Source organism: Corvus kubaryi, unplaced genomic scaffold (assembly GCF_017639235.1).
Source record: "Corvus kubaryi isolate FWS band 111438036 unplaced genomic scaffold, C.kubaryi_AGA036_p1.0 66, whole genome shotgun sequence".
Taxonomy (NCBI): domain Eukaryota; kingdom Metazoa; phylum Chordata; class Aves; order Passeriformes; family Corvidae; genus Corvus; species Corvus kubaryi.
In genome coordinates this window covers 869,456-897,362 of record NW_024582054.1, presented here as the reverse complement: position 1 = coordinate 897,362, position 27,907 = coordinate 869,456, and the positions used below count along the sequence as shown (strand labels likewise).

Sequence of the window (27,907 nt, the reverse complement as noted above, 5' to 3'; positions counted from 1 at the left end):
ATCCAACATTGCGTTCACATTAAGCAGCATCAATATTTCAGTAATTTCCATCAATTTAAACAACATTAAAAATGTTGAAGTATGGCTTAGCACTTGCTTTATCAAAAACCAAAAAAACTCCTAAAACTTGTCTGACCCAGCCATGCACATCTTATGCCATAATGTGCAGTAATATACATACAATGTTATGAAAGTTTCTTGGTGAAAGCCTTGCCCTAAATTAGCAGCTACACAACAAAACAGTATCTATGAGGCCAGGATTTCTACCTGATCTTCAAAAATAGCCACTCAAGTAGGGTCACAAGTAATTAGCCCTCATGGTACATACCTGGTATCTACTCGGCAGATCTCTGGTAGGGTTAAAAGCAATGTATAGAAGTCATTGCCAAAGTGAGCTTTTGTTTCTTAAAGCTTACTTTTATCTATACATATTCAAATAAGCCAGTCTTAAGTATACAAATGCATAATAAAATTCGGACCAGGATGTCTGGCATACTTCAAGCACCATCCTTTATGTTTCCACATACGTGCACACATAACTGTCCTTATGCTTTGTGGACAAACTACTAATACCTAATTTGAGTATTCTGCTTTGCTTGTAATACAATATCAAATAGTTTGCATGTGCATTCATAAACGGTCAACTTATATTCATGTATTAATTCTTCTTCTCCATTTCCATGTATTTTCTATTTTCCCCGCACATTATGATCTGTGACCTTCATGTTTTGATAGCTGTTGTTGTAACGTCACCCAAACCACACTCCATTTCCAAAGAAAACAAATACTTTCAAATTAAAGGGTAAAATAAGACAAATGACCATATCTCACCCTGAGATGATACAGCACCACTCCTGTGCTGAGGATATCATCATCCATGGCCATTAGATGAGGTAAATTAGAATCTATTGTTACTCCAGCTTTCTCTTTGTTGATGTCCACACTGTACTCTTCCATGATGGCTTTCCTGTCCGTCCACTTACTTGTCCAGTCTTTGGTCAATTGCTCAATCTTAAAGAAGAGGAGAGAGAACAGTTTCACTTACTAAGCAGGCTAATTTTTCCTTTTTGATCATGCTAACAAGTTATTTCACCTGTCTTTGGGCAAAACTGAAGGTCTGCAAAACCTTTCCAGGTTACCAGTGATCAAATCTTCTCAGTAATTTTGGTAAGTGTACAGTAATTTCATTTGAATAAACTGGAGTTTATGTTAGAAGGGACAGACTCTGTATAATGAATTACTGTGGTATATTGAGACAGCTTTCAAACAGGGGGTAGAATTGTGCAGACATAGTAATACACAGTGGACTGTGTCCCATTAAGGACACAACACTTTTGTCACAAACTGGTAGAGCACACTCATCTTGCATTAAAGGTGGCAGTTTCCTGCATCTGCAGAGCAAAAAGGAAAGGATTAAGACAAAAGAAGTTTTCACTGTACTTTCACAACTGTAGCAATGCTATCCCCCTGTGGAACAGGAGATACAGCATCAAGTAAATCATACACACCTTCAGTTCATTCTGCAGGACCAGCTCAGTCAGATTTCCATCCCTGTCATCACTCCAAGAGGGACTGGAATTCCTCTGTACAAACAACAGTCACCAAGATCTACATGTTACTTTTCCTATTCACAACTGGCAGGCATGTTCTTTAATTCTCCAGCATTTGATGAACTCAAGAGAATGAAAGACAAAATACATGTGCTACCTTCTCATATCTAGCCTACATCTCTTTAGCTATGGCATGCTACTTTTTGGTGTAAAGAACTGGTGAAAAAGCAGTAAATGAGAGCTAGTTCTGTGTAAATAAATCCTGAAGTGTAGTTTCTGCCTCTCCTAGCAAAACATTCTCTCCATGGCTTGGAAAACCAAGACACTATTATTATTCCAACACCAGGGATGTCAGCTGTATTGTGAGATGTTCACAACTTTTTTGGAGGGGAAAGAGTGTGAAGGCAGTGTGAAACATCAATTACTCTCTGGAAGCTTCCATACTCTTAAAAATAAAATATTCCTATTTCATGGTATTTCTGGACAGGTAAACCATCCAACTCCATGAAAGACAAGCAAGGAAATCCTTTTGACATGACTACTTATACTTCAGGTTTATCAATATAGTGACAAAAAGAGGAGAAATGAAAGAAAAGCAGCTAACCTTTTAACAACTGCAAAATCACCCAGAGAACAGTTTCATTTCTCTGCAGTTACAATAAACACGGAAAGATAAACAGATGAGATGAAAGCAAGCTACCTAAAGTAACATAAAAGCTCCAGTGGGGAAATGTTGCTACATACCAGTTCAAAGCTCATCAGCATAGTTTTCAACCTATCAATTTCTTCTCTCAGTTCTCTGATCAGTTTCACATTTGCATCCTGAAACATTGAGACACAAACCATTGGAAAAACCAGCCTTAAAAACATTCTAGCTAAAGAAATCAATGTGGAGGTATTCCAAGAGCCAGGAAGAGAGGAGAACAAGTAAACTCACAACAGTACTCCTTGCTTCACTCTGCCAGGCCCCTGAGACATACTGCCTAGGGATAGGGGGTTCTCATCTTGGATAGTTTCCCTTTTACCATAAACTTTATTCCATGTCTCTTCTGAACACAGACCTACCATAGCATTTCTTCCCATCATGACTAGATGGATAAACCACTACTTTTAAGGATTTATCTTCAAAATAGTTACATTACATCAGAAAGATGCTGTTATTTAATGCTGGTGTATAAAATCCAATTAGAGGAGACTAAGTCAGAATGTCATCAAGGATAGTATTAAAACCCCTTACAGCTGATACATAAAGAATTTCCTGTCTGCTTGTGTGGAGGCATCTGTCTCACTCTCAGAGTAAGTGTTTCTGGACAGGCAGTTTCTGGAAAACAGCTTTTACAGACAGTTCAGACAAACTCTTGAGTCAAGAATCAGCTTTCTCTGGGCTGCCAGGTCAATTTGGAATGAGGGGAAGAGGGCTGGGATTAAGGATCTAGCATGGGCTGTGCAAGAGAGTGATGGGTACACCTGCTGGGATGCTGAGAGGCTGTGTGTGACAAGAGGCTTACCCAGGACTGTTTGTGACTTCAGCCTGTCACAGAGCTGAGAACTGCTGCTGGCAAAACCAAGCACACAATTGCTGCTACTCTTGATGTCTGAAAACTACTTATAGGCATGGGTAATTCAGATGCAAATGAAAATTGGGAAACCTAGGATTAGAAGGGTTTACTCCTGCCCAAATGTAACAGAGTATTGTTAGGAAAGCAAATAGTGATGAACAACTCTAAGATTCCATCTTTTATCTACATAATTGTATCTTGATACACTCATGCCAAATCACAAAATCACAAAAGACTACTACTAAAGCTGTAAAGTCAATGGATTAAAGATTGGGAAATGGCTGGAATCAAGATTTTTTTTTTTTTGAAACCTAAATTCACTGTATATTCCTTAAATGGATGCAAAATGATTCAGTCCTTAAGTTATGTGATCATGTGTAAAGGGAGCCTCATGCAGAATACCAGGTCAAGAATGCTCAGTTGCAGAGCAGCAATTCCAGAGTTTTATATTTCTAGCATATGTGACTGTAGATCCAGATCAGTATGTGCTGCTTGAATTTTGCTGTAAAGACAGAATTATGCACTTCTCCATGAATTATTTTTAATGATGGTTCTTAGACTATAGTATCTAAAACCTCCTGTTTAAGCACTATGTCTTTGATTGAGAGCGTTTATGTTTTTCACATCTGATAAATGTGGACTTACCAAAGAGTAAGAGTGGAAAATGAGGAAAAAAAAACCACACACTGAAAATTTGCCTTCAGCATCTGGAACATCTAGAATTGAACAAGAATGGGATAGCAGGGGCAGCAACAGAATTCAGGCCTCCAATGCAGCACCTGACTCTCTCTTTAGTACTCTGCCATCTTTTAAGTTGTGCAGCCTGTGAAGGACCCCCGCACAATCAAACAAATGAATCTGTCATAAAGCCAGAGCTCATTCCCAAAACAAGCAATGAATGAAGCTCAGGTTCTGCGGCCAAAATTATTCCCATGTATTTAAAGGCTTCATTATTTTCTGTACTGAGAAGAAGACAAATTGTGACTACATAGGCTGCCTCAGGCAGAACTCAAGGCCTCACCTCATTTACTCTGGGCTTGTTGATAATATTTTTGGCATTTGCAGCATATCTCAAGGTACTCATGGTCTCATTGTAGCTGGAGCTGGCAGGTGAGATAGCTACAGACAGAAAACAAATAACACAATTTTAAAAGCATTCAGTTTAACCCATCACTTTTCAAAAAGGCTTATTTTTTATCAGTCTTGCTTCTTTCAAAAATAAAACCAAAAAATAACCCTAGGGTTATTTCATTAAACTCACAGAGAATGTCTTCTCCAGATTGTATTTATAACTGAATGAATCCCCTAAAATCAAGGCTATGACCTTGGTAAGACTCTTAAACATAATTTCATGCACAATCAGCATGCATTTTCATTTCCCTGAGTATTCTATGTAATTCTATGTAATGATCTATGAAAATCATTACAAGGACAGATTCTAAGTGTTACAGCTGTCTTCTCACTGCAGTAGAGAATATTAAAGGCACAATGTAGTGCAAAACATTAAACAATTAGTAGAAACCAAACTCACTGGCAATCATAATGGTCTTGGAGTTGCCCCCCAGACTGTCCTTCAGAAGCCAGGTGAGGATGGAGTCACGGTAGGGGATGTAAGCTGGCCGCCTGGTCCCACTGCTGCTGCCTGAGGGAGAACTGCCCACATGGCTGCTGTCCCCTTCGCTTTTGATGCTGTTAATGCTCTGGCAGCTGCTGAACATCTGAGAATTTTGTGCTGAAGGAGAAATACCACATAGCTCAGGAAAGGGATTATTTTTTGTCATGGCTACTTAATTTTCTTAGATGTCATTACAGTTTATGAAGACACCACACAGCTGATCTGCTGAGCTTTTTGATGTAAATGCAAATAAACATCTACACTCAACACATGGTGAGTGAGTCACATGCTTTTATCCCAACCCTTCAACATAAAGAATTAATTTGCTTACCTAAAGTGGATATGACAATTCCAAGTGTAACTAATGACTTGTTAATATTGGCACCTTCGGTAATTCTATCTTTACAGTAACTGGGATCAGCCCTTTCACTGTAGCAAGCAAGCATGAAAAAGACAATGCAAAATAAACAAAAATGCTTAATTATTAACATACAGGCAATATGAAAACATTATGTATTTTCAAGCAATACAAGAAAACAGAAATTATGAGCTTTGCAATTAAAAAACCCATATACTTTGAGTATTTTTTATATTGTTCTCTATTTCAGGAAGTCCAAACAACCATGAGCAAAGGCTGTTGGTGCAAGATACTGTTAAAGACCCACCAAAATATAAATTCAAGTCTGAACTGGGCAACCCAATCATAGTGGTTCTGAATTTAAAAAACCAACATATATTTCACAACTCCACAAGGGTAGACTGGGTCAGTACAAAAGTCTGTATACTCCCTCAGTAGCACTTTCTCTGACCATACATGCTTGGCAATTTATGTTCTTGAGAAAAAAAAAGTCCTTTTTTATAACTGTTCTATAACTCTTCAGCACAACTTCCATCTTTCTGTTTTCTGTTACATCCAGCACAACCACATGTTCCTCACTGAGATGCATAGCAAAGATCAGAGACCTAGGAACTTTCGGAATATGAACAACACAAACAGTGAGATATAACTATTTTCTCCAGCCATGAGGAACACATTCCCTTTTCCCCCTCTCTTTTCAAGCTCAGATTTAGTAATTCCAACAACAGCTATGGGAAAAGCCACTTAATAAGAATATGGAGTTGAATGGAATTACCTTAAATGTACGCAACAGCACAGTATTGGAATTGAGGATCCAGGAATTCCCTTCCCCAGTGAAAACCAATACACAGTACAGAAGAACTATTGACAAGGACAATATTAGCTTAATGTTCCCTGTTACTTTATAAGAAAGTCAGGCTTACTGTTAGGTCAATGAAATTTTAAAATATTAAACTTCATCTTCTAAGACAGTACTGCCAGCATCTTCAGAGAAAATTACCTCTTTGCCCTTCCATATATTATTACCTGCCTGCAAGGTCCACTAAGTTGATCTTGCTTGCAATTTCAGAGGGAAGATTGTTCTCCAGTATAGCCTGAAGAGAAAAACATACATAAGGAAGACTATTCCCTTTAATTAATTAAAACAATTTAAAAACAAAATTGATGTGCTCTTTTGTTTGAAGCTGAGTTGTACATACGACTGTCTCACTGCCTTTGTTTGTGACCTTGACCCTCTGACTATGTTCAAACCATTAACTCAACAGCTTTCTCACCCCACAGAGAAACTACCCTCTTATGCCAATTTCCTCTTGAAAAAAACCTTTACTGCCTAGAGACTGTGAAAGGGTTTCTTGTAGACCTTGCAGAGTTATTTTCCACTAATGTATTCCAAAGGTCTTTTGTGAAACTAAGGAAAAATATCCCAAAAAGTTCTGTGATTACAGGATGTTAGAAGTGTGAGATAGAAAAGGTCTATTGGATCACTGAACTATTTCCCTGCCAGGGAAGGATGTAATTCCTCTGGAGAAAGGCTGCATTGTCTCAGGGAGAGTGCTGGATGCCAAATGCTAAAGAGATGAGCACATCTAAAAAGCTGGACAGATACAAAATTTTGGTGTAAACTAATGCTGTACTTCAATTAAGAATCCTAAATAAGTGTGACAAAACATAACTTCAAACATATTCACACGTAATTTTCAGAGCATCAGAGGAGGGTTATTGCATTTCGAAGGGCTGATTAAAACTGAAAACATTTCTTTTAAATGTGAGGTTTTGGCATCACTTCTGACTATAAGCTTGGACAAAGGAACAGAACACTTCAATAGCACCCAACACATCTGCAGTGTGATCCAAAGGAAATAAGTAACAGCTTCCACCATTACTACAAACAGCACAAAATAGTGACAAGTAAACAATGCACAACATGGTGAACAATGCTTTTGAAAGTGAAAAGGAAGTTGCGTTATTTTTCGCTAACCTGAGTGTAGTGGATGGTGAAGATAGCATGGGATCTGCTGCTGGCATTGTGAATGTGTGTAGCTGCTGTGATTCTAGAAAGAAGAACAAACCATTCAATCACAAAGGGTTACTTCCCTGTATTCAGGGAAATCAAAATCAACAAATACAGCAGATAAACGAAAGAATGTGAAACTTGGAGAATATGGCAGGCTGCATTCTTGGATCTGATCCCAGAGCATTTGGCAGAGAACCTGGAAGGGTGGAAACTGAGGATCAATTAGAGGTGTTTTTTTCCACCAGCAGCACCCTCAGGAGATATCTCAAAGCAGCCTTACTGCACAGGTACAAGGTGTTGCATAAGCGTGGCACACAGCAGAGAAGTACAGCCAGCAGCAGCATCAAACAGCTCATCCGAATACAGAGTGTACAAGCCCAGCACATCTTCTCCATTTGTGCCCATTTTTATCCCTTGGCATTTCCAAAGGGTTCAAAAACTTTCATACACCACTTCTGGGGTTCCTTTATGCTAATACAGCTCTTTTACACAGCCAGAGGAGTCCAGTGAGACTAACAGGTCTACCCATGAGAGTACTAAATAAATACTGTAATTCCCTGTGTGGCACTTGCATGACTCTATTACATGGACAGACTGGTCATACGGCTCTCGAGCTCTGACCCAGTGCACTCTGGCAAGAAGGAACTGGTCACAGAAGGAGGAGCAGCAGGACCCTCCCACTGCCTCTGTAATGCAAACTTTTTGGAAATTCTACTTACTTTATTGTTGTTTCGGTTAGAAAAACTCAAAGAAAGCAGGACTTTGTCTAGGGCAAAAGCTAGGACACAGGTTTTTCTCCTTTGAGCTTACCTGGGGTATTAGCTACATGTGCAGCCTTTATTATCAGTTTTTCCAAGCCTACCCTCAACAACAGTAGGTAACTCTAGTAGTGCAGAAAAGGACTGTGGTACCATGCTTTTGCTACAAGCCCAGCTGCCAGAGTACTGCAGAGACCAGTTGCACTGGAGAGCAGAAAGCTGCAGCTGTGTGTATGCTGCTGAGTGCCCAGGGCATGAGGTCAAAGCCAGGACTCTCCTCCCTGGTGTTCTCTGCTTCCTACACCTCCTCCACTGTCATGTGAGTGGCCACTGCCAAAAGTTACAGGCAGCTGAGCACGCCATGGTTATAAGCAAGCCAAAGCTGAGGTAGCAGGAGAACATGAACTAGTCTCCAGATGTTGGAGGAGGAAGACAAACAATTAGGTAAAGGGCAGAAGACACAAAACAGCCCTACAGTGGGCAGAGAATGTAAGGGAACAGCACCAAAGTTTATAAAGCAAAAGAGAAAAAGAAAGTGCCCCAAGATCTGGAGGAGGAAGTGATAGTACTCCTCACCTCCAACAATACACAAAGTAGAGACCAAGTTCACATCTCAATTACTCACAACCCATGTAACCCATGTATTCACCTGGAATTTTGTTGTACTGAAATAGTCTTTTTACCATAAAGCTGCATCTATTAATTGCTACAAGCAGAAACAGCAAAACTTAATCCTGATGTACATTCTAAGGGGATTTGTGTGGTAGTTCAGCTTAGTTTTTATTTACTTCCTAGCACCACTGTTATTCTAAAACCTTGACTACTCTTATGATAAGACTTAATATCAGTTTTGAAACTGTGATTAGGGTTTGGAGGATCCTTTCAAATATAACTCTTTTCTATTACTGTAATGGCACCTGTAAAGATACTTACTGCTTCTTGTCAAAAAGTGTCTTAACTAACAAGAGCCAAAATCATTGGCTTCACCAGCGTTCCAAATCCCACAGTTCTCTGACAGCAAACATACAATTTGGACTAGGAACTTATAGAAATAAAACCAAATAATTGTAAACCAACTACTTTTAGAAAATAAATAAATATACATTATATTTTCAGCAGTTTTAAATCATTTAATTACATGACCAAGTGAGTTGAAAGCTATCCAGCCTAAAGTATCATGAGCAATTGAAGGGGAAAAACAGATGTCTGTTTACAGAAAAAACGTTTTCTTGGCTTGCATTTTTTATCACAGACAGATGGTAGAATGTTGTGGGTAAGTCAGCATGGGATCAGTTTTGAAGAAGCAACTTCATGAGTGCTTGTAGCTCTTGCTGTGGACAATATGAGGATAGGTAACATCTTATGTGTATGTCATGTGCAGGATCACCAAATCTGACACCCTGTCATGACAAAGCACTGGCAACAGATTCAATAAAATAAACATCAACGAAATCAACACACAGTGAAAGAAGTGTTAAATGGAGATGGAGATGGTTTGTTATATAAAATACCTTCTAGCTATTCCTTCCTCTAGAAGTTTTACAACTTGCTTGTAGTCTGTAACTAAATGCTGAGTCAAACCTGCCAAAGATTCGAGAAGAGTTAAAGACTTAGCTTTCTCAGGAAGTTTCATTCAGTTTATCCAACAATTTACCCAACATCAGGAGAATAAGGATGGTCTGCTGAGATGACAGTCTATTATACAAGTAGTCTCTCAAGTAGAGTAAATTTTATTAAAAAACACAAATATTTCATTTTTTAAAAAATTAAGTAAAAAATCCTAGTTCATCCTTCCAATGCAGTAACATTAATATAAAAAAAAAGCCTCATACCTTCAAAGAGCAGAACTTTTCCATCTGCACAACAATGGTACTTAAAAACCAGTATAACTCCATAATAAATTTTCAGCTATGTCACTGCTACTACTTGGGTACAGATCCTATAAAGAAGATTTTGGCCATTGCCTCTGGATGATGGCTCTGCTCATGCAACTAACAGAATTAGGAACCAAACCCTGTGAATATTTACCACTTACTTAACTAGGTTGTAGCCTGCACTTGGGACTCTTCATGCACTTTTCTCCTCAGAGGGTTTTTTGAAGGATCTCCCCAAATAATGATATGAACCACCTGGCCTTTTCTTGTCTTCTCCTTTCAGTTTGTTTTTGGTTGGTTTTTACTTTTTTGTTTTTTAAATTTGATTTTTTTTTTAAGGAGGGGAAAGCCCCCTAAAGAAATGAAAGCAATACCACATTCAAAGCCTGCTGTGCTGGAGGGGTGGACATGACTAAGTGGGGCCCAGTGGAGGGCGGTGTGCTGCTGTGCTGTGGCACTGACAGCTTCTGGCAAAATGCAAATTCCAGTGCACGTACGAAATTATCCTCAACAGGCTTGTATTTCCCATAAATCCAGTTTAATATGCCTCATCACCGAGGATTATTTATCATTTGTACTGCAGTGGCTTCTTAAAAAACACCTAGCTGTGAAGCTAGTCTTTGTCATACCATAGCAAAACATGCCAATGCAGAACGTTTTATCTCACAGTTGGAATCCAGGGCAACTTCCTCTCCCTCCACAGATTTAGGTTTGGCTTGTTTTACTACAGACCACGAAAGTGTGGGTAAAGTACTGAAAAAAATTTTTGATTTATTTGGATCAAATAATTTATCTATTGCTAGAATGTAAGTCAAGATTAATATGAACTTCAACAAGACTGAAATGGGTACTTCTGATATTGTTGGAGTCTATCCTTTCATGATAACAGTTTGCTTAACTTTAAATGAAAGCAAAGCAAAACCTAAGCGAAAGAAGGGAATTTACTTTAATCCTTTAACAACTGATATACATAAAGAAAAAACCAGATTTTTGGATCACCCACACTTAAAAAAAACCCCTAACTGCAGTGTGCGTGCATGAATACTTGCACACACAAAAAGTATAGAATGATTTTCAAACGAGTATTTCTTCTGCTCTGCTCTCTAGTGCCTCTTTACAATACATTAATTCCAGAAGCCATCACATTTTCCATTTGAGAAAGAGGCCCATTATTTTTCCAGCAGCACTGGGATCTTCAAAGCTCAGAATATGGAAATTATCATACATTGTTTTCCCAGACCCCTTTTCCAGGTCTTACTTAACTGAATAAAAGTCCCATTATAAAAAGGAGGCACGGAAGAAATTCTTACCTGCCTACATTTCCCTAAGCACTGGAATTGTGAATCTAGCAGAGAGTTTAAAACAGTTAGCCTTTTAAGAAGGTTAATGAAATATTTTAAATGTTGCTTGAAAAGAAATGACGAAGTGTTCTGTTGGCTGCCCGAAAAAGAAAGGTCATTTTCAAGTCCCATAGAAATATCAAAACCACTTGCTTGTCTAGAAATCTGCCTTGGAGTAAGAAAGGATGTCCCCCAGAAATCTGTCTCAGAGTAATAAAATAGATTGCATCATTTCCTGATTTAAGAGAGGCTGATTCCTTAACAGTGCAACCATCTGTGAGAGAGAAGTTTGAAACGATTCCAATCCAAAGCACTGAAACACTTTCAGCATGTTAAAGGCTACAATCTCTCAGCCTTTATGTGAAAAACGATGGGCTGGAAAACTTTTAAGATACTTAGTGTCCAGAGCTGGGGCTTTCCGACTGGACTTGCAAATGGGAAATGCATTACCCAGAGCAACTAAGTGTCCTTAAAGGGATTAAGTTTTCTGATTTTCCCCTCTCTGTGTTCTTCATCCACAGCTAACTGTACTCTGGATGTCACTGATACCAAACACAAAACTAAAACTAGTGGTACACTGAGGAGCTCCTGATGAAAGCAAGCCTTAAAAATGCTGATTGCTTGCATGAAGCATGATACAAATCCAGATGCTAGTCCTTAACTTGCCTGATCTATGGAAAACAATGGAAGATTTCTGAGCTTTGCTGATGTTCACCAATTTAATTTCTCCCATACAGTAAATTGCCTGGAAGTGAAACACAAAACAAGTTCTCCTTCTAGTAAACTTGCTGAAAATTTTTATTTCAGCTGTCTAGCTACTGGAAATATTATTCTTACACTCTGATCCTGCACAGAGAGACTACATATAAAACTGCCAAAGACCACTTCAGCATGTAGAAAACCCTCATTACAGAGCTCAGCAATTTTTGATTGCAGCAATACATTAGTGCAGTTGAGAAGGGCATTTTGTACCAGTGCTGTGAACCTCTTCACAAGAGGCTTTCTTGAATTTGATCTTATTAAAATCCAGCTGCCTATACTTGTTACTTGCATTCAAGTCACTGCTGCTTATTTTTGATGTGAGCTAATGAATGCAGTTCCATCACACTTTATTAGTCCCTCTCCTCAACAGACACCAGGGCTGTCCCAAGTAAAGCAAACTGTCACAGTTCACAATTGCACAAACCACATAGGCAAATTGATTCATATATATTTGTATACACGTCTCAAAAGACCTGTCATCTGTTGCCCTAAGCCACTGACTCATCAGCCTGAAATTACTTCTGTTCACATGGTCTCACAACAACATCTAATTACACCCCATGATGTCTTCAGCAGAGAAATTACTTCACTTTTCATGCATGTGATCAGTTTTTTTCTAAAAATGTGAATCACACTTACCATTGAAAATAAAATTTTTCTTACAGGCATTAACACAATTATTTTTTGAGGCTGTCGTAACACAGAGGGAGTGAATCATCTAAAATAAATTATTCAAACTGAATTTACAACCGTGGCCAAAAGTGGCAAATATTATTTATGTTAATCTTTTGCCATTATCTTTTCCTCTTAGTTTACAAAATCTAATCAACTGGCAACTTTAATGGCATATTTCAGAACTCTATCATAAAACTGTTACCCTCAAAAACTTCAGTTGCGTCCAAGTATAAAATCCTTCTTCAAAATAGGTAAATAAAAAAAGCACAGTAAAAACAAACAAACAAACAACCTCCCCCCAACAAACCCCACAACAACAACAACAAAAGCCACAACAGAATTGAAAAAGAAGTGACAGAATTGGCCTGGAAGGTTCCAGATGAAGACAAAACAGTGACAAAAGGCGAGCCAGCCCATTGGCAGAAGCTATAAGTTTATTTTCTTTAAAACAGGGAAACTCCATTATATGTAGCCAAGGAATCACTGGAGATATAAGGTCTGAGAAAAGGGGTGGAAATTGCCAAGGAAGGAAGCAGTTTAAAGACCTTTTCCTGTGTGGTGAATGAGCAGCTGCTAAAAGAAAATAATTAGTATCTGTACTCCATCAACAATGAAGTTCTCCAATAACAAGCAGGTAGAAAGAGAATCTTGGAAAACCCTCAAAGCCGAATGTCTGTGAATCTGCTTTTCAAAGAATTATGTTTGCCATACTAATGAGACCATCAATTCATCTGTTTTCCAAGTCTCCTTAAAACAGGATGCTGATGCTCAGGGAAAGCACAGCTGAAACAACCAGAATGTTTGACAGGCCCTTGTGTACAGGACCATGAAAGCTCAACATTTTGCAAGTGCCGATTTCCAATTTTGAGAGGAGGAACTGCTAACAACCATTGGTTGTTAGATGTACTGTGACCAATACAGGTGTCCAAGGAATCTGGGTTCCATTCAGTCAGGCTCCATCCAATCCCACAGTCAAGTCACTCTATCTATTGTCACATCTTGCTTTAATCTCTGGAGGGAGGATAACCATGTTATGTGTAATGCCGTAATAAAGAAAAACAGGGAGAAAAGTGAACCAGGGAGAACAAGAGAAATTCACTAAACAAACAGAGACAATAACTCTATTTAGAAACCAGGACAAATCCGTATTTGCTCTGATGTGACAGGATCCAAAAAATCGTACGTGATATGCATTTTGTGTACTAAGTCCGTACTCCCTAGGTGTTACTACCCACTTGGTGGCCAGCCAAGCAGTTGCACAGTCAATGATACCAGAGGCTACTCTGGAATTCTGTCCTTAGATATAAGGCAAGATGAAAAGGAAATGTATGCATTTGCTTTCTAAACAAACACCCAGTTTGGAAAACACTCTTCCTTCTGATCTCCACCATAAAGCTACTTGGTATGATTTTACACTGGAGCACCGATTTTGAGATGTGACTTTTGTCAGCTGCTGGTCAGATACACAGCAATGTAGCCAGCAAACTTTACACCAGGAGCCACTCAATTTCCGAAATACCAAAGGCCAAACTGCAATTCAAAGCTGTATGAGACCCTGAGGTGAAAGCACCTACCAAAACTGAAAATAAACTGGAAGTAGAAAAACAGTGAGAAGGTAAGAACTGAAGTAAGAAAGACAACTGAAATGGGAAAAAATATGTTTTCATTTTCATCTGTTCCCTGTCACATGTTTTGAAAGCTTTGATTCACTAGAAAACACAAAGCCACCTAAGATGCTGCTGTTACAAGTTTTGAATGCCACAATATAAGAAGGATACAAAACTGTTAGAGAGCTTCCAAAGGAGGGCTACAAAGATGGTGAAGGGTCTGGAGGGGACACCATATGAGGAGTGGCTGAGGTCACTTGGTCTGTTCAGCCTGGAGGAGACTGAGGGGAGACCTCATTGCAGGCTACAGCTTCCTTGTGAGAGGAAGAGGAGGGGCAGACACTGATCTCCTCTCTGGTGACCAGTGACAGAACCCGAGGGAACAGCACAGAGCTGTGTCAGGGGAGATTTATGTTGGATATTAGGAAAAGGTTCTTCACCCACAGGGTGGTTGGGCAGGCTCCCCAGAGAGGTGGTCACAGCTACAAATCTGTCAAATTTCAAGAAGTGTTTGGACAACCCTCTCAGGCACATGGTGTGACTCTTGGGGATAGTCCTGTGCAGGAACAGGAGTTGAACTTCAATGACTCTTGTGGATCCCTTTGACTCAGGATACTCTATGATTCTGTAATTCTATGAATTTAGAAGGCTGGGATGTTCTTAGTCATCTAATACACTGATACTAGCCATTCTGTACTTTTTCAGTATAAGGAAGGAAAATCAAGCTTATTAGGTTCTCACTTGGGTGAGATTTTTCATTGCTTCTCGTGGCCTGCCCTGTAACATCAGTTGAATTTATCTACTCTTTTTTTTTTTTTTTTTGTGTATATTCTGCTGCCGAGGTATGGAAGGGACCTTAGGCTGGTCTGGAGAACCCATTTAGAGCTAATGTTGGTAGATTTCTTGATTAAGTTAGTATTTCTTTAAAATAAAAGAAAGCAAAATAATACGACTCCCATATGACCTATGGCTGGAATGGCAAACAATGCAGGATATCCAGCCAGTAGGATAACAGGGGCAAAGCTTTCAGTGTACTACAGGTGATCATATAACAAGAAAAACATTTGAGAAAAGTAACCCTTGAAGAGCAGAAGCAATTACGACCATTGCAGGTATACGTGCAAAGATACATACACACCTGATATACATTTACTCACAGTTCTGATGCCAATTGTGAAGCCCACTCTCACCTTGCACATATGGTCCTGTTTCAGGGTGTTCTCGAACTCGAAGTGTGTAAGGCTTCTTTTGGTCTGACTGTTTTAACAAGTCTCGGACACGCTCATTATAGATTTCAAGAAAACTGAAAAGAAAGTAAAAGGAAAGTTACATGCACTCAGTCAAAAACAAACCAAAATGAGAAACATATTTATATATTTATATAATATATAAATACATATATATTTAGACAATCTAACCAACTCTTACATAGATTTTTCACACTAGTGGGCTCAAATCCCCAGATTTCCAAACATAATGCTTTATTAGATGCAAGGGAACAATGAATAAGACTGGAATGTAAATGAATAAGACCGGAATGTAGGATTATGGCTCAAATTTAGGAGTTAAACAAAGGAAGTTAATTTTCACTGCATTCTTATTTCAGCTGTTAATACAAAGGTGAACAGACAGCATCCAAAGAACAGTACTTAGATGGAAAACTAAACCCAATACTTTCTCATAATTCCTCCGTGTTTTCCCCCTTGCTCCAAAACTACTATCATCTAAGGAAACAGAAACAAAATAAACTAGTCTTTACTTTGTTTAATAACAGGAATACATTGTTAAAAGTTTTCATATTGTTGTCCAAAACAGTGACACACTTACCTGACCTTTACCCTGCATGATGCTGTCTGGTCTGTGTAATCATCCTTCCTTGAAAAGAGGCCCTTCACAAACCAAAAGTTTATGTAAATTTAAAATACATTAAGAAAAGCTAACTGCTTAAACAAATGCAAGTGAAGAAAAAAAAATACCTCACATATACGAGGTGTCAGCCCAATGGATGCCTTCAAATAATAAACAGAAAAAAAATTAAATAATGTATTTTCTAACACTTGCAAAAACTTTTAAACAAAAGCTAAGTTATAAGTCACAGACAGAATCACAGTGCAGAAATGACTGTATGATGGATTACAACACAAAGTATAGCCATGGAGTGTAGTTCAGAACAGCATGGCTATTTATACCAAAAGTAATTTTAGAGCAATGTACACAGCATTGGTGAGAAGCTTAGAGGCTTGGGTTAAATTCAAAAGCTGTTTGATGTAAAGGTACTGGACATGTCTAGGTCAGAGGTGTTGCAGTCTAGATGAAGCCAGGCCAACACTGAAACTAGCTTGATTGGTCATAAATATTTTTGGTTTCTCCTTATTCTAGTTCTATTTCTTCATGCTACGGCATCAGAGAGGAGCCTTGGAACAGCTTTATATTCTAGATTTATAAATTTTGTCTCTCAAAGAGAACAGGATATGGGGCTGCTAACAATACCCACACTAGGTGGTTTAAATTTTGCCCAAACCGTCTACACAGCACTGAAGTACAGCGTGATTTTGTGTGATGAACCCTTCTTAAGATATGATTGCTAACACTTCAGTGACTGCAGTGCCAACACACCCTGGGAAAGACACCAGGGCTTAGGTGGATTCTGCTTGCTGAATAGCATGAAAGGCTTTTTTTAGAAGGCACCCTTGAAATGGAGTTAAGAGAAGAAAATCCAGGTTCATCAAGTGGACCACCATGGAGAAAAGTTCAGTTTATACCAAACACTGGAACACTGTATCACAGTGAATATGTGTTATTAAAGATCAGAACAAAGCAGTATTGCACTGGAGAAAGAAATTATTTTTTAAGCAAGAAATCACTTAGAAACACAATATCCAGAAATTTCCTTGAAAATAACGATAACTTCAAGTCGTGGCCATTCTGAATTGCTAAGATATTTTCAAAATAGGGTAATACAAATATCCTAGTTTGCCATCTATTAACCCAAATTTTAACAATTCTTCAGGCTTTCATGGCATAAAGCTTGATTTCACATAAAATTAATAGACAGTCTGGTAATAATGTAACTAAATCCTACTAAATATTGTTGATGTATATTGAGAAAATAAAATTTTAAAAATCCAAACTCCTGTCAAAAGAACAAACTATGTTAGAACAGGCCTCTTATCTTTGGGGTTTAAACACATTTTGTCCTTATTTCACCTTAAAAATTGAATCCCATGGATGTAGAAAATACTGGTCCACTTAAGCAAACTATTTTGGGGTTTTTTTTTCCTTTTTAGCAGCATGTTTCACCAACAGCTAAGAATATTCATGGATAAAAATCGAATTGCCTTGTGTTGCAGCAAAACACCGGAAATCAACTTACTCCATCAATCTGAGTAGCAAGACTAAAATGCACTTTAGGTGATGGCTGGTAGACAATCTTAAAATGTAACAGCTTCTGTAAACTCCATGCAAATGCACGTCAAAACTGGAAGTATTACTTTCCACAGGTCAAATATTCTAAGCAAATAATCAAGCCTGTTACAAAACTATTATTGTGAATTGTATCCAGTTTTATTTGTGAAAATAACTTAATTTCAGCATAGTTCAGACTGCCGAAATACCCCATAGGAATGAGTACTTTGTATTATCTTGAGCTACAGTTTCTAAAACCCAGAACTATTCCGGCGTATTGATTTTTTTTTTTTTGTCCTCTAACTTTGTGATAAGATTCATACGTAGCAAGAAGAAGATTACCTAATAATAAATATTTAAATTACACCATGCTTTCTAGTATTTTTACCTGATACTCTGTTTTTCATCTAAATGTACAAGCTCTCATTTTATACATTTAAATACCAAGCAAAACATGTACAAGCATTCTGCTCAACAAGCATCACACCACAGTTTAAAAATAAAGCGATGTTTTTGCTAGATATCCTGCCCTCAACCCTAAGTTTAAAATGAATGGTGTAACTCACAGGTGTTCCCATCATTGTGTATGTTTTTCCTGAACCTGTCTGTCCATATGCAAAGAGGCAGATGTTGTATCCTTTAAATGCACCAGACAACACAGAAGTGCCAAGGTCCTGGAACACCTGAAAAGACCAAGAGAAATAAAACAGTCCATGAACAATATGTCTGTCTCCCTGTAAACACACTGCATTACTTGCAGATCTTGCTCCTTTAATAACTCCATGGGAACAAGGATCTTCACATTTGTCTTCCCAATTTCTCAGACTCAACGTTAAGTGCTCAGCATTCATTGTTAGAGCTTCCTTAAGACACTGGTATGCCAAGCATAGTGCTGACAAGGAGCAGTAGTGTCTAAATGCTTCCCTGCCTGCTATCTCTTGTTTCATATTCAGACTACGTGAATTCTTGAGGATCTTCCCTACCCCAAGGTTTTACAGTTCTCATCATAAATTTGACAGAAAGGCATGATCAAGGCTCTTTAATGCAATGACATTAGTTTGGCATTGAAAATACAGGTCAGAAGCACAGCAAAGTCTAACCTGCATGCAGGTTTCACTCAAGCAGTATTTCTATCTGACCCACGTGGTCAGTAAGTGACACCACTAAAGGCTTCATGCTTTATCTTCTCTTCACACCAAACACACAGGGACATGCCTTTTTCTGCTCATGGTATTACAGGGCCAGGACCTGTTACCACCAATGAGTATCAGCCTCTCAGGACTTCCAAAGCTTGCACTGGTCCTACTGTGGCTCCTAAAGTTGGGCCAACACCACCAAACTACCCATACAGCAAGATCTGAAGAGTCATTCCTTCTACTTTCCCTGCTCCTTTTTGTTTGGATCCACAGGTGACCCACATTGAGACCACGTTTTCAGGACATCAAAGCCTTGCCCCAGACCAGCTGAAAGGACACCTAGTAATATTTGCCAGGAAGTGTATTGTGGATCAAAAGCTTCCAGTGGGCAGGCTGCCAACCCCTCTGCATACTTTGGCCTTGCAAAAGAGATGGTACAAGCATTAATGCTTTTGCTGTTAACACAGAAAGCTGGCTAGTATATAGGGACAGATGCACAGGATTTCAGTGTTTCACTGCTGAGAAATCTCATCCACTGCCAGGTCAATTGCTTCTCCAATGGACAGATAAATGTACTAAAAATGATACAAAAACCAATAGTAAAAAAACAAACAAACAAAAATTCATAGCTATTACTTTACCTAAACTGCTCAGAAAACAGATTGAAAATCCTCTCCCGAGACTTTAATTTTTAGATCATATTTCAACTCAAACTAGGACAAGATACTAATTTCCAGCTGAAGAATCAAAATCATTCCTATTTGGCAAAATTTGACTACCCTGTCTGTATTTGTAAGGGTATGTGGCATGTCAGAGCATCTGCTTCACTAGGATTATCAGCTCAAGAAACTTTTCCATTCAAAGCATACAAAGACAGCCATGAATAAAACACAGGGATTCAAATGTAATAGACAAGGGATTAAAAAAAAAGATAGAGACAAACTCTCCAGTCATTACTGGAGGCCATTAAAAAACTGAAGTGGAGCTTCATAGCCAACAAGCTGGGGGGAAAAAATGAAACAGGAGAACTTGGGATATTTGAGTGGGGTCTGCAGGGCTGTGTAAAACTCATCAAGGAATGTTTAAGGTGAGGAGTATTAAGGTATGGAATATTAACTGAGAGCAGAGTTCAAGCTGACAGTCAAGGAATTCAGGGGCAGGGGTGCTTCTGAGCACACACACATTTGCTTGTGAGCAGCAAGCTGGCCTATCAGGCAAGTAGAAACCCTGCACAGAGGTTAAAAGGGCTCAGGGTCCAGGCAAAGTTATTCTCATGTGAATTCTCCCGTGAACACTGAACTTTCCCTCAGTAGAAGCACCACTAGGATCTCTTCCCTACCTGGCTAGCATGTAAAACTTGCAGGACATCTCTAAGACAGGACACTTAAGCTGAAAGGAGAAAGTTCCTCCTGTGTGAGCACCTCAATGCAATCAGTAGCTGCAAACATGAGGGGCAGGAGGAATGAATCTGACCTAAATTCAAGATGGCAAGAACTAGATCTGAAGATTGACAGGACTGGAGTCAAGCAGTATAAAGGACTAAGAAATTACAGGATTAATTATCTTAAAGTAAGGGGAGCAAGGCAATACTGTGCCCATTTCAGAATATCAACATTGAATAAATTCAGGAATTTTGCATGGCTCATTGTACTGAAACCAGCTGGATGCCTCCATATCAATTCAGAAACCCATACTTCACATGGGATAAATGCAGCCTTGAGAATTATCTAGATTCTGTGATAGTCTCCTCATTAAGAGCTGTCCTCCTTTCTGAAGGTTCACAGATCTTTCAGAGTTAGTAACTGAGCTAAATATAATAAAACGAAATCTTCACACAGGGCAAGCTTTCAGGATAGCAACACTAATCAATGTCATCTGGACACTGAAGCTGGTATTTTAGAACAGCATTTTACTTCTAGCTTTGTTGTTGAAACTTTTGTATGACATTGTGCAACTCATTTAACATTTTCATGGTTCAATCTTCCTATAGATAAATTAGGAATAATGCTATCCATTAGTAGAAAATCGTGGGATGTTCTCACCAGTGTTCATAAAACTCCTTGTGATTTTAGAACACCTATGGCAATTTAACCCAACTGTGCAAATTATTGGGCACGCCCTCTCTCCAAGAGTACCTTGGACTCTCTGAAAGAAGAGCCTCTAACTTCAAAGTCTCAGTTAAAGCTGTTACATTTACTCTGTATTAAATACACATGGCTATTCAGACATTTTAATTCAAATATGTTTCAAATCAGACCTTTTTGGATTAGGCCTTGAGAGAAGACATACAATACAAGCAAAACTGGATACTCTGAAAACAGTGACATAACCCTAGGATGGTAATGCATCAGCATTTCAAAAAATTATTTACTGAACTGCTATTAAAAGCTGATTTGTACTGCTTTGTTTTTGTTCTTTCTGGTAAATTACTCTTTCTCCTTTTGTGAGGATAAATTACAATTAATTTAATTGAATATAGTCTCAATTTAGTCATAAAAGTCTCTGTTTTAGTGTACTGCAGAAAAAATGGAGAAGTGAAGCACTGCAATGAATTTATTACTTGTTTAAAAATGAAGGAGAGTAATTGAAATCAAAGCTTTTTCTAATATCAGAGGCATTAGTCCAAATACCCATCAGCAATAACAGTTGCAGATTATACAAAAAGACCTCTAATTAATCATTTCGGGCATATGTACTAACATATTTCATGATATAACAGATTAAATCACAGATTTTGTTGATCATGAGGTGCGGGTGGCAGGGAAAAGAAGATTCTTCTGGGATTCTTCCAAGTCTCACATTTGAAATGAAACTTCAGGAAGATGAGGTTTTTCAAAGAACATGGGTTGGATACGGCATCCTGCAGGGAACACACCACTTGGCTGAGACAACGATGTCTTCCCTGCATGGCTGCTCTGCGTGATTGGCACTGTTCACTTTGCTCCATGCAAGAATGAGTCTTTCAACAAAGCCCCAACTGGCTTTGCCGTGTCCTTTCCCTGCACTTGCCCAGCTGTATGTGGCCCATATCCCATGGTGATCTGTGAAATATTCTACAATTTATTACTTGTCAACGGTGCTAATAGTGCAAAAAGTTATGAGAGAGCATTAAGAAAACTGTCCAATCATCACCATCGAGTTAATACTATTTAGAACTGAAGACCAGAAAGACTGACTATTTATTTTCTTTGAAATAAGATGTATTACAGGTTAAATGAACGTGCCACTGTGCAAATAACCTCTCAAACTTGTTTCAAAATCAAAAATCATGAAGTATAAACTGAAGTCAGCATGGAACACAAAGTAAATCCACACCAAGAAATTGCAGTTAGTATCAGGTTACCCTGACAAGAAAATCAGGATTTATTACTCAATTCAAAAGAAAACAAAATTCGATAAAACAGAACAAACTGAGATATGATTTTGGGTTGCTTTTTCAAGAGAGCTTGAGAATTTTAACCTTTTTACATAGACCATTTAAAAAAATGATATATCAAGAATATTAATTGGAAATGCACCTTGTCTTACCAAAAGATAAAAAAATTGGAGGAGTTGAGGAGATTTCAGAGAAGGATACCACCTGTCCAAAGAAACAGTGATAACCAAGTGACAGAAGACATTTCTTCCCACCATTGCATGAACCTTTAAAAAGTGAGTTTCACAATACTAAAATAATAAAACTCTTCTGTTTTAAAAATTGGAAACATACTTTGTAGTTAGGTTAGTGGGTAATAAGCATAACGATCTTTTTCACTACCAGGAGATTTATAAGAGGCGAGCAGTAATCTGTTCTGATCCTTTCCCATTTGGATACCACCATCAGAAATCTTCTCTCAGCTCTCCTTTGCTGGATTAAAAGTCAAAATCTATAGTGGGTTTTTTACATCTTTCTTAAATAATGAATTTTCAAGATACTGAAAAATACCTTATTTATTAGCCTGAGATTATATCACATTTTATCACATTAGACCTGCATGTCTGTGTATAAATATGCATTAGCAGACAGATGACTATATTTTGTTCTGGAATATATTTTGTTCTACTGCTAGGAAGTAAAATATGGCATGGAGCATATCCAGTTACTTACCATAAGTGAAAGAATTTTCAGGGTTTTTTTACAAACAGTAATGATTTGGGACTTTAGTTTACACTGAAATTTTTGCTTGGATGTTAAAAAGCATGAAGCCTTTTGTTTTCAAATTCTTCTTTTTAAAAACGCCTATTTGTTTTTGAAACAAAAGTTTTAGCATATTCTATTTCTCCCAATTGCCTGTGCATATCATGAAGACTTTCTTTCTTTTATATTCTTTGACTTCTCAGTTATTATAAGACCAATGGCCTGTGGATAATCCCTTGAATCTATAATCTCTCCATGACACACACACAGACACAAGTGTTTTGACTGTCAGATTTTCTTTTGTTCCTCCAAAAGGTTGGAGATAATTAAACTCTTCTCTAATGCATGAGATTCAAACTAATGCTACTGACTTTATAACATGAGGCTCAGTTAGTATCAGTACCTTTGACTTTTCTTTGAATTACTATGCACTGAACAGATGCACAACTAGGACTGCTGATGACAACAAACACATATTTTACATTTTAAGTGGAATGGGCTCTCTTTATCCTCTGATTGTGTCCCTCTTAGACTAATAAATGCTTTAATTTTGAAGATAATGGGGTCATTCTGTTAGAAATGAAGGTTCAGCAATATAAATTTCCTGAGCATAAAACTTTCCTTTCTTAATCTAATCAGAACCTGTATTGCAAGAAGAAAGAAAAAGCAATTGTTTTAAATGACAGCAAATTGTTTGTTATGCCTTGGGGCTTAATAATTTGGGAAACTGAATGTTTTTGCAAGTCACTCAAGCCAAGTCTCAGAGTCACCTGAAAAAAAAAAGTCCAGTAAACTTCCAGGGACAGCATGTAATGCCAAGTTTGCAAATGTAAAGGATCAATATTAATAAATAAGCATTTTCTGGCACTTGGGGCTTTTTTTCCCTAAGTAATTTCTGGAAAATAATACTTGCATTTTGCTTTGAGAACAATGAACAAACAAGGACCAACTCTGACTGAAGCAGAGGGAAAGGGAGGAGAAAGCAGAAGGAGGAAGATACAACTTTTAGGAACAACAAGAGAATAGAATAGTTTATCATTCTTATTTGTACAGTACCTATTTTCTTTTTTGCCAGTGTCTGAAGTGGTCAATGTATAACAGTAATACTAGGAAACTAAACCAAGCTTAGGAACCTCAGAAATTTCAACAGAGTTTATTTGGTAAAGGCAAAAAACCTCAGGAATAAAGAAAGGAGTTTTGAATAAATAAAATTGCTACTTGTTACAGGCATAGTCCACAAGCATCAACACTGACAACTCACTAGAAGCAATTCAGTTCTACTGTAAAACATTAAGCTAAAGTTAGAATACTAAGGTAAATTCCCACAGCTAATAACCAGGACCAAAATCAAAAGACAGTTATTTTCTTGCACAGCACAGTTTAAAAACAGCCTTTAAAATACCGCAGTTTAATGAAAGTGGAAAAGATGAAACTGAAGCAAGACACACAGCGAACAGCTACTTTTCAACATAGAACCAACAAATGACTTTATAAATGTTGTAAAAACTCAGTGGCCTAACTTCCATTAAAGATTTGCCATGCAAACAAAACAGAAAACTTCCTCATCAGTAAATAGAAAGCTCCAGAATATCAATAGAAAGCTCCAGAGTACCAAGACAACTGCAGCAGATGCAGCTACAAAATGAACTTAGTATAAAAAAGGTGCTGCTATTTACTATACAAACAAAATCACTCTCAGCCAATAGGTCAGGGCAGTCTGAGTAACTGAAGAGGCTCAGTGCTGCAGTACCTATGTGTCTGCCACAGTCTCCACTATGAACTACACATATGTTGCACCTCATATTTGGTGTGTTTTCCTTCCAGAGTTCCACCCACCTTGAGCTGTTGTTGTTTGGGTTACAACTAAATTGTGTTTAATTAAATTGCTGCTACATCTCAAATGTAGCATCCAAGACAGATTTAAGGTGAAAAGAATACTTAATGAAATAGAATTATGCAGAACTAAGAAATTCCTGCCAAAATAATGAAAGCCTTCATCCCATAACCTTTACAAACCCCTCAAGACTAATTTAAATAAAAAGGCTGAAAGAGAATGCAAGGAAGGAATATGCAAAAACAAATCTAGAGGGGTGTTCCAATAATGCAAAGCTTTTCCTGCATGTGTTTTCTCTTAACGAATATTAAACAAATGTCAGCCGAAGGGTTTTCTGTACATGGCCAGAGAAAGCACAAGCAAAGGGAGGCACATTATGCTGCTCAGTTGCACAGAACCCTCTACTGTGACATTTGGATTACTTCAGCAACATTACTTCTTGGTTTGAATGGGATAAAGCGGAAGGGGGGAAGGCATCGGTTGGTTAGTTTGGGACCGTTTGTTCTCTCTTAACAAGAGGCCACAGCTTCACAACCAGGATTATTTCTTTTCCTTCTCTCTATCCTGCCTTTTCAGTTTCTTTTTCCCAGTCCAACCGGAAGCAGGGCAGTGAAAGGGACGGCGTCTCTCCAGCTCAAGAAGCTTGGCCCGTGGCAGAGGCCTTTGCACCAGAACTCAAGAGACAGTTCTGTTCTTGGCTCTGCCAACAGACTTCCTGTGTGTCCTTAAATCCCTCTGTGCTTTAATTCTCCCTGTGGGAGACAACAATGATTTCTTTGTTCATCTTATCAGCTGTGATTTCTTCCAGTGGAAGAACTGTCTGCTCTGTGTGGTAATGTACATACACACACACACACTAAATTTAACAGCATAAAAGTTCATGCTTGATTAAGGTATTTAGGAGAAACCATAAAAATACTAGAAAAAGTCACAGAGAATATGTGACAAACCTATTGTTCTTCTGGGGGCAGCAGGAGGGAGAATATTGGATTCTGATTAGGCTGAGTGGCCGCTTTACATTCCTGCCATTTTATCGCTGAATTATACAATCATGAAAATACACCTTATGCACTCATTAAAAAAATCTCTCATTTTGAAAAAGGAAGAAATCTGTGCTTACCACACCAGTCTAATTTATAAATGTTCTGATAGAACCTGAACTTTTAAAAGTTCTAAACTGCTTCATCACCAAAGGCACAACTCCACTCTCTACTTCTTTTTTTCTTTTCTTTCTTGTAAAATTGCTGGTATTCTACTGTAAACATCAACTCATGTATTTTCATCTACCTGTACAAAACCACATACCCCTCTTATCTCTTTTCCTTTCCAACAGGGATTCCTATTGTGTTACCACTGATTTACAGAAGAGCAGTTTTTATGTAACAGCCATATAATCCAAACCCCACAGCATTTGACACTACATCAATATTGATTTAGCTCAGTCCAGATATATTTGTCATAATAAAGCTTTCTACACTGAAAAAGACATGACAATTTTTGGCTTTGTTAATTAATACTTTAGGATTAACACATAGCATTTTGTGGTTTTGGGGTCTTTAAAGCTAGATAAAAACTTCAGTAAGCATCCTTAGGGAAAGAAAGGAGAAGATCAGAAGCAAATAGCTAGCTACACACAACTTGCAACACTATCTACAAACCACTTAATGAGCAGAGGAGCAACTAAGTGGTTTCATTTCTCTGTCCCAAGAACCTGGGGCTGCGGGTTTGAGTGCTGCTCCATCCTGTTTGCTGGGTTGGATGTCAGAGGTACAGATTTAATTTCTGTGCTGTGCATCTTCAACAGCAGAAGAATAACACTATGATTTAGGCCAGTGCCAGCAATACCCCATGAAGGAAAACTTTTCCTGAGTGAGTTCTGGGCCAGACCATTCAATAATGGAACCACGGGGGAAGCGAAAATCTTCAGCTTTTCTAAAGGTCTAGCAAAGGTTAATGTCACAGCTAGAAGAAGCAACACGATATTCTCTGCAATCACAGTGCCTTACTCCACCTGGGCCAGATGTTTTAGACATCCCATTCCCCTGCCCCAGATATTACTTCCTGCCAGAAAAATAATGTACATTGTCACTTTAAATATTGTGACACCATCGTTATCTGTGCCTGAATGACTACTGAAAAAAAGTAATAAAAAGGCAGAGCAGTTTTACTGATATCCTCTTAAAATGAGCAAAATAAATACTGTGAGAGTTGTTAAGTGTTTGGTTTTCTTTGGTTTTTTTTTTAATACTCGATATCTCTCTTGCAATGAAGAGAGCAGGGAATAAATAATGGATTATAATGAAGTTATAAATATCCTGCATTTTCTCCCACCATTGCTAGCTCTTGGCTAAGATCCCAGGTCATTAGCGGATGTCTGTGTTTCCATGTGAAAGGAAAGTAAAGAAAAACAACATAAAATTACTAATTTTTTTTGTACAAGACAGCAGGTATAAATATCAATTCTCATCTGTGTCACTGAAAATAACTGATGGAGATGGAAAAAAGGTTGTTCCTTGACTTTATTACAAGGAGGTAGAAGGAAAAAGTAGTGATTTAAATTTTTTAGTAGTTCAGCAAGGGCTAACAATTGTTTGCAATACTCAGACAATACACAATGACAGCACAATGACACTATCAAGACAGATTTCTGCTATTTTTCCCCTTCAGCTGGAAATGGGTGTTCTCTTTTCACGTGTCATCTAGCTCAAGTTGATATTTTTGCTATTAGATCACCGGCTCTCAAAATTTCAACACTGGAAAACAATTCTTAAGCCTATAAAATATACTTCTCTAGCAATAAGCTCAGTTTTTCACCTTCATACAGGATACCAAAAGAAAGTAAAAATTAAACAAAAGCAATGACAAGACATTGAAAATAGTTATATATCTCAATAATTCTTTTAAAATGCCAGCAGAAATTCTACAAGTCATATTCTATTTGTAAAACTATCAGCAACGACTGAATTTCTATGGTACTCAAACCCAATATGCTTCACATCATGCTTCTAAAGGTAAATTTCCTGTATTTGGCAGAATTTAATCTGGGGGAACTTCACAAGTGCTCATGGAACTCACTAGTGCTCGGTCTGAACTGTACCTCAAATTTCAGTTTTTTACAATGGCAATGATGAGACTTAATGGAACGAACCTGTAACCTGATTCTAGACTACAATCTAGACACATATTTTATTTATAAATTGGGATATTAACCAAGTTTTAGCAGTATGTTTTGTTAATAAGGCAATTCTTGTCATCTATAAACAACCATATTTATGATATTACTGCACAAACTGGAAGTATTGG

General features: G+C 38.0%; 1 protein-coding gene across 2 annotated transcripts in view; it reads right to left on the bottom strand.

Annotated features, from left to right (window-relative positions):
• STARD9 (StAR related lipid transfer domain containing 9) overlaps positions 1-27,907 on the bottom strand; it is a 101,788-nt gene that overhangs the window by 42,319 nt on the left and 31,562 nt on the right. For both annotated transcript variants that reach the window (XM_042048110.1, XM_042048111.1), the window contains exons 4-16: positions 18,084-18,200; positions 16,089-16,121; positions 15,940-16,001; positions 15,303-15,415; positions 9,366-9,435; positions 7,061-7,133; positions 6,109-6,176; positions 5,056-5,153; positions 4,641-4,841; positions 4,131-4,228; positions 2,295-2,372; positions 1,509-1,583; positions 832-1,011 (exon numbers count right to left, since the gene is read on the bottom strand). In XM_042048110.1, the coding sequence (XP_041904044.1) occupies positions 832-1,011; positions 1,509-1,583; positions 2,295-2,372; positions 4,131-4,228; positions 4,641-4,841; positions 5,056-5,153; positions 6,109-6,176; positions 7,061-7,133; positions 9,366-9,435; positions 15,303-15,415; positions 15,940-16,001; positions 16,089-16,121; positions 18,084-18,200 (1,266 nt within the window). The remainder of the gene's footprint in view (positions 1-831; positions 1,012-1,508; positions 1,584-2,294; positions 2,373-4,130; positions 4,229-4,640; positions 4,842-5,055; positions 5,154-6,108; positions 6,177-7,060; positions 7,134-9,365; positions 9,436-15,302; positions 15,416-15,939; positions 16,002-16,088; positions 16,122-18,083; positions 18,201-27,907) is intronic.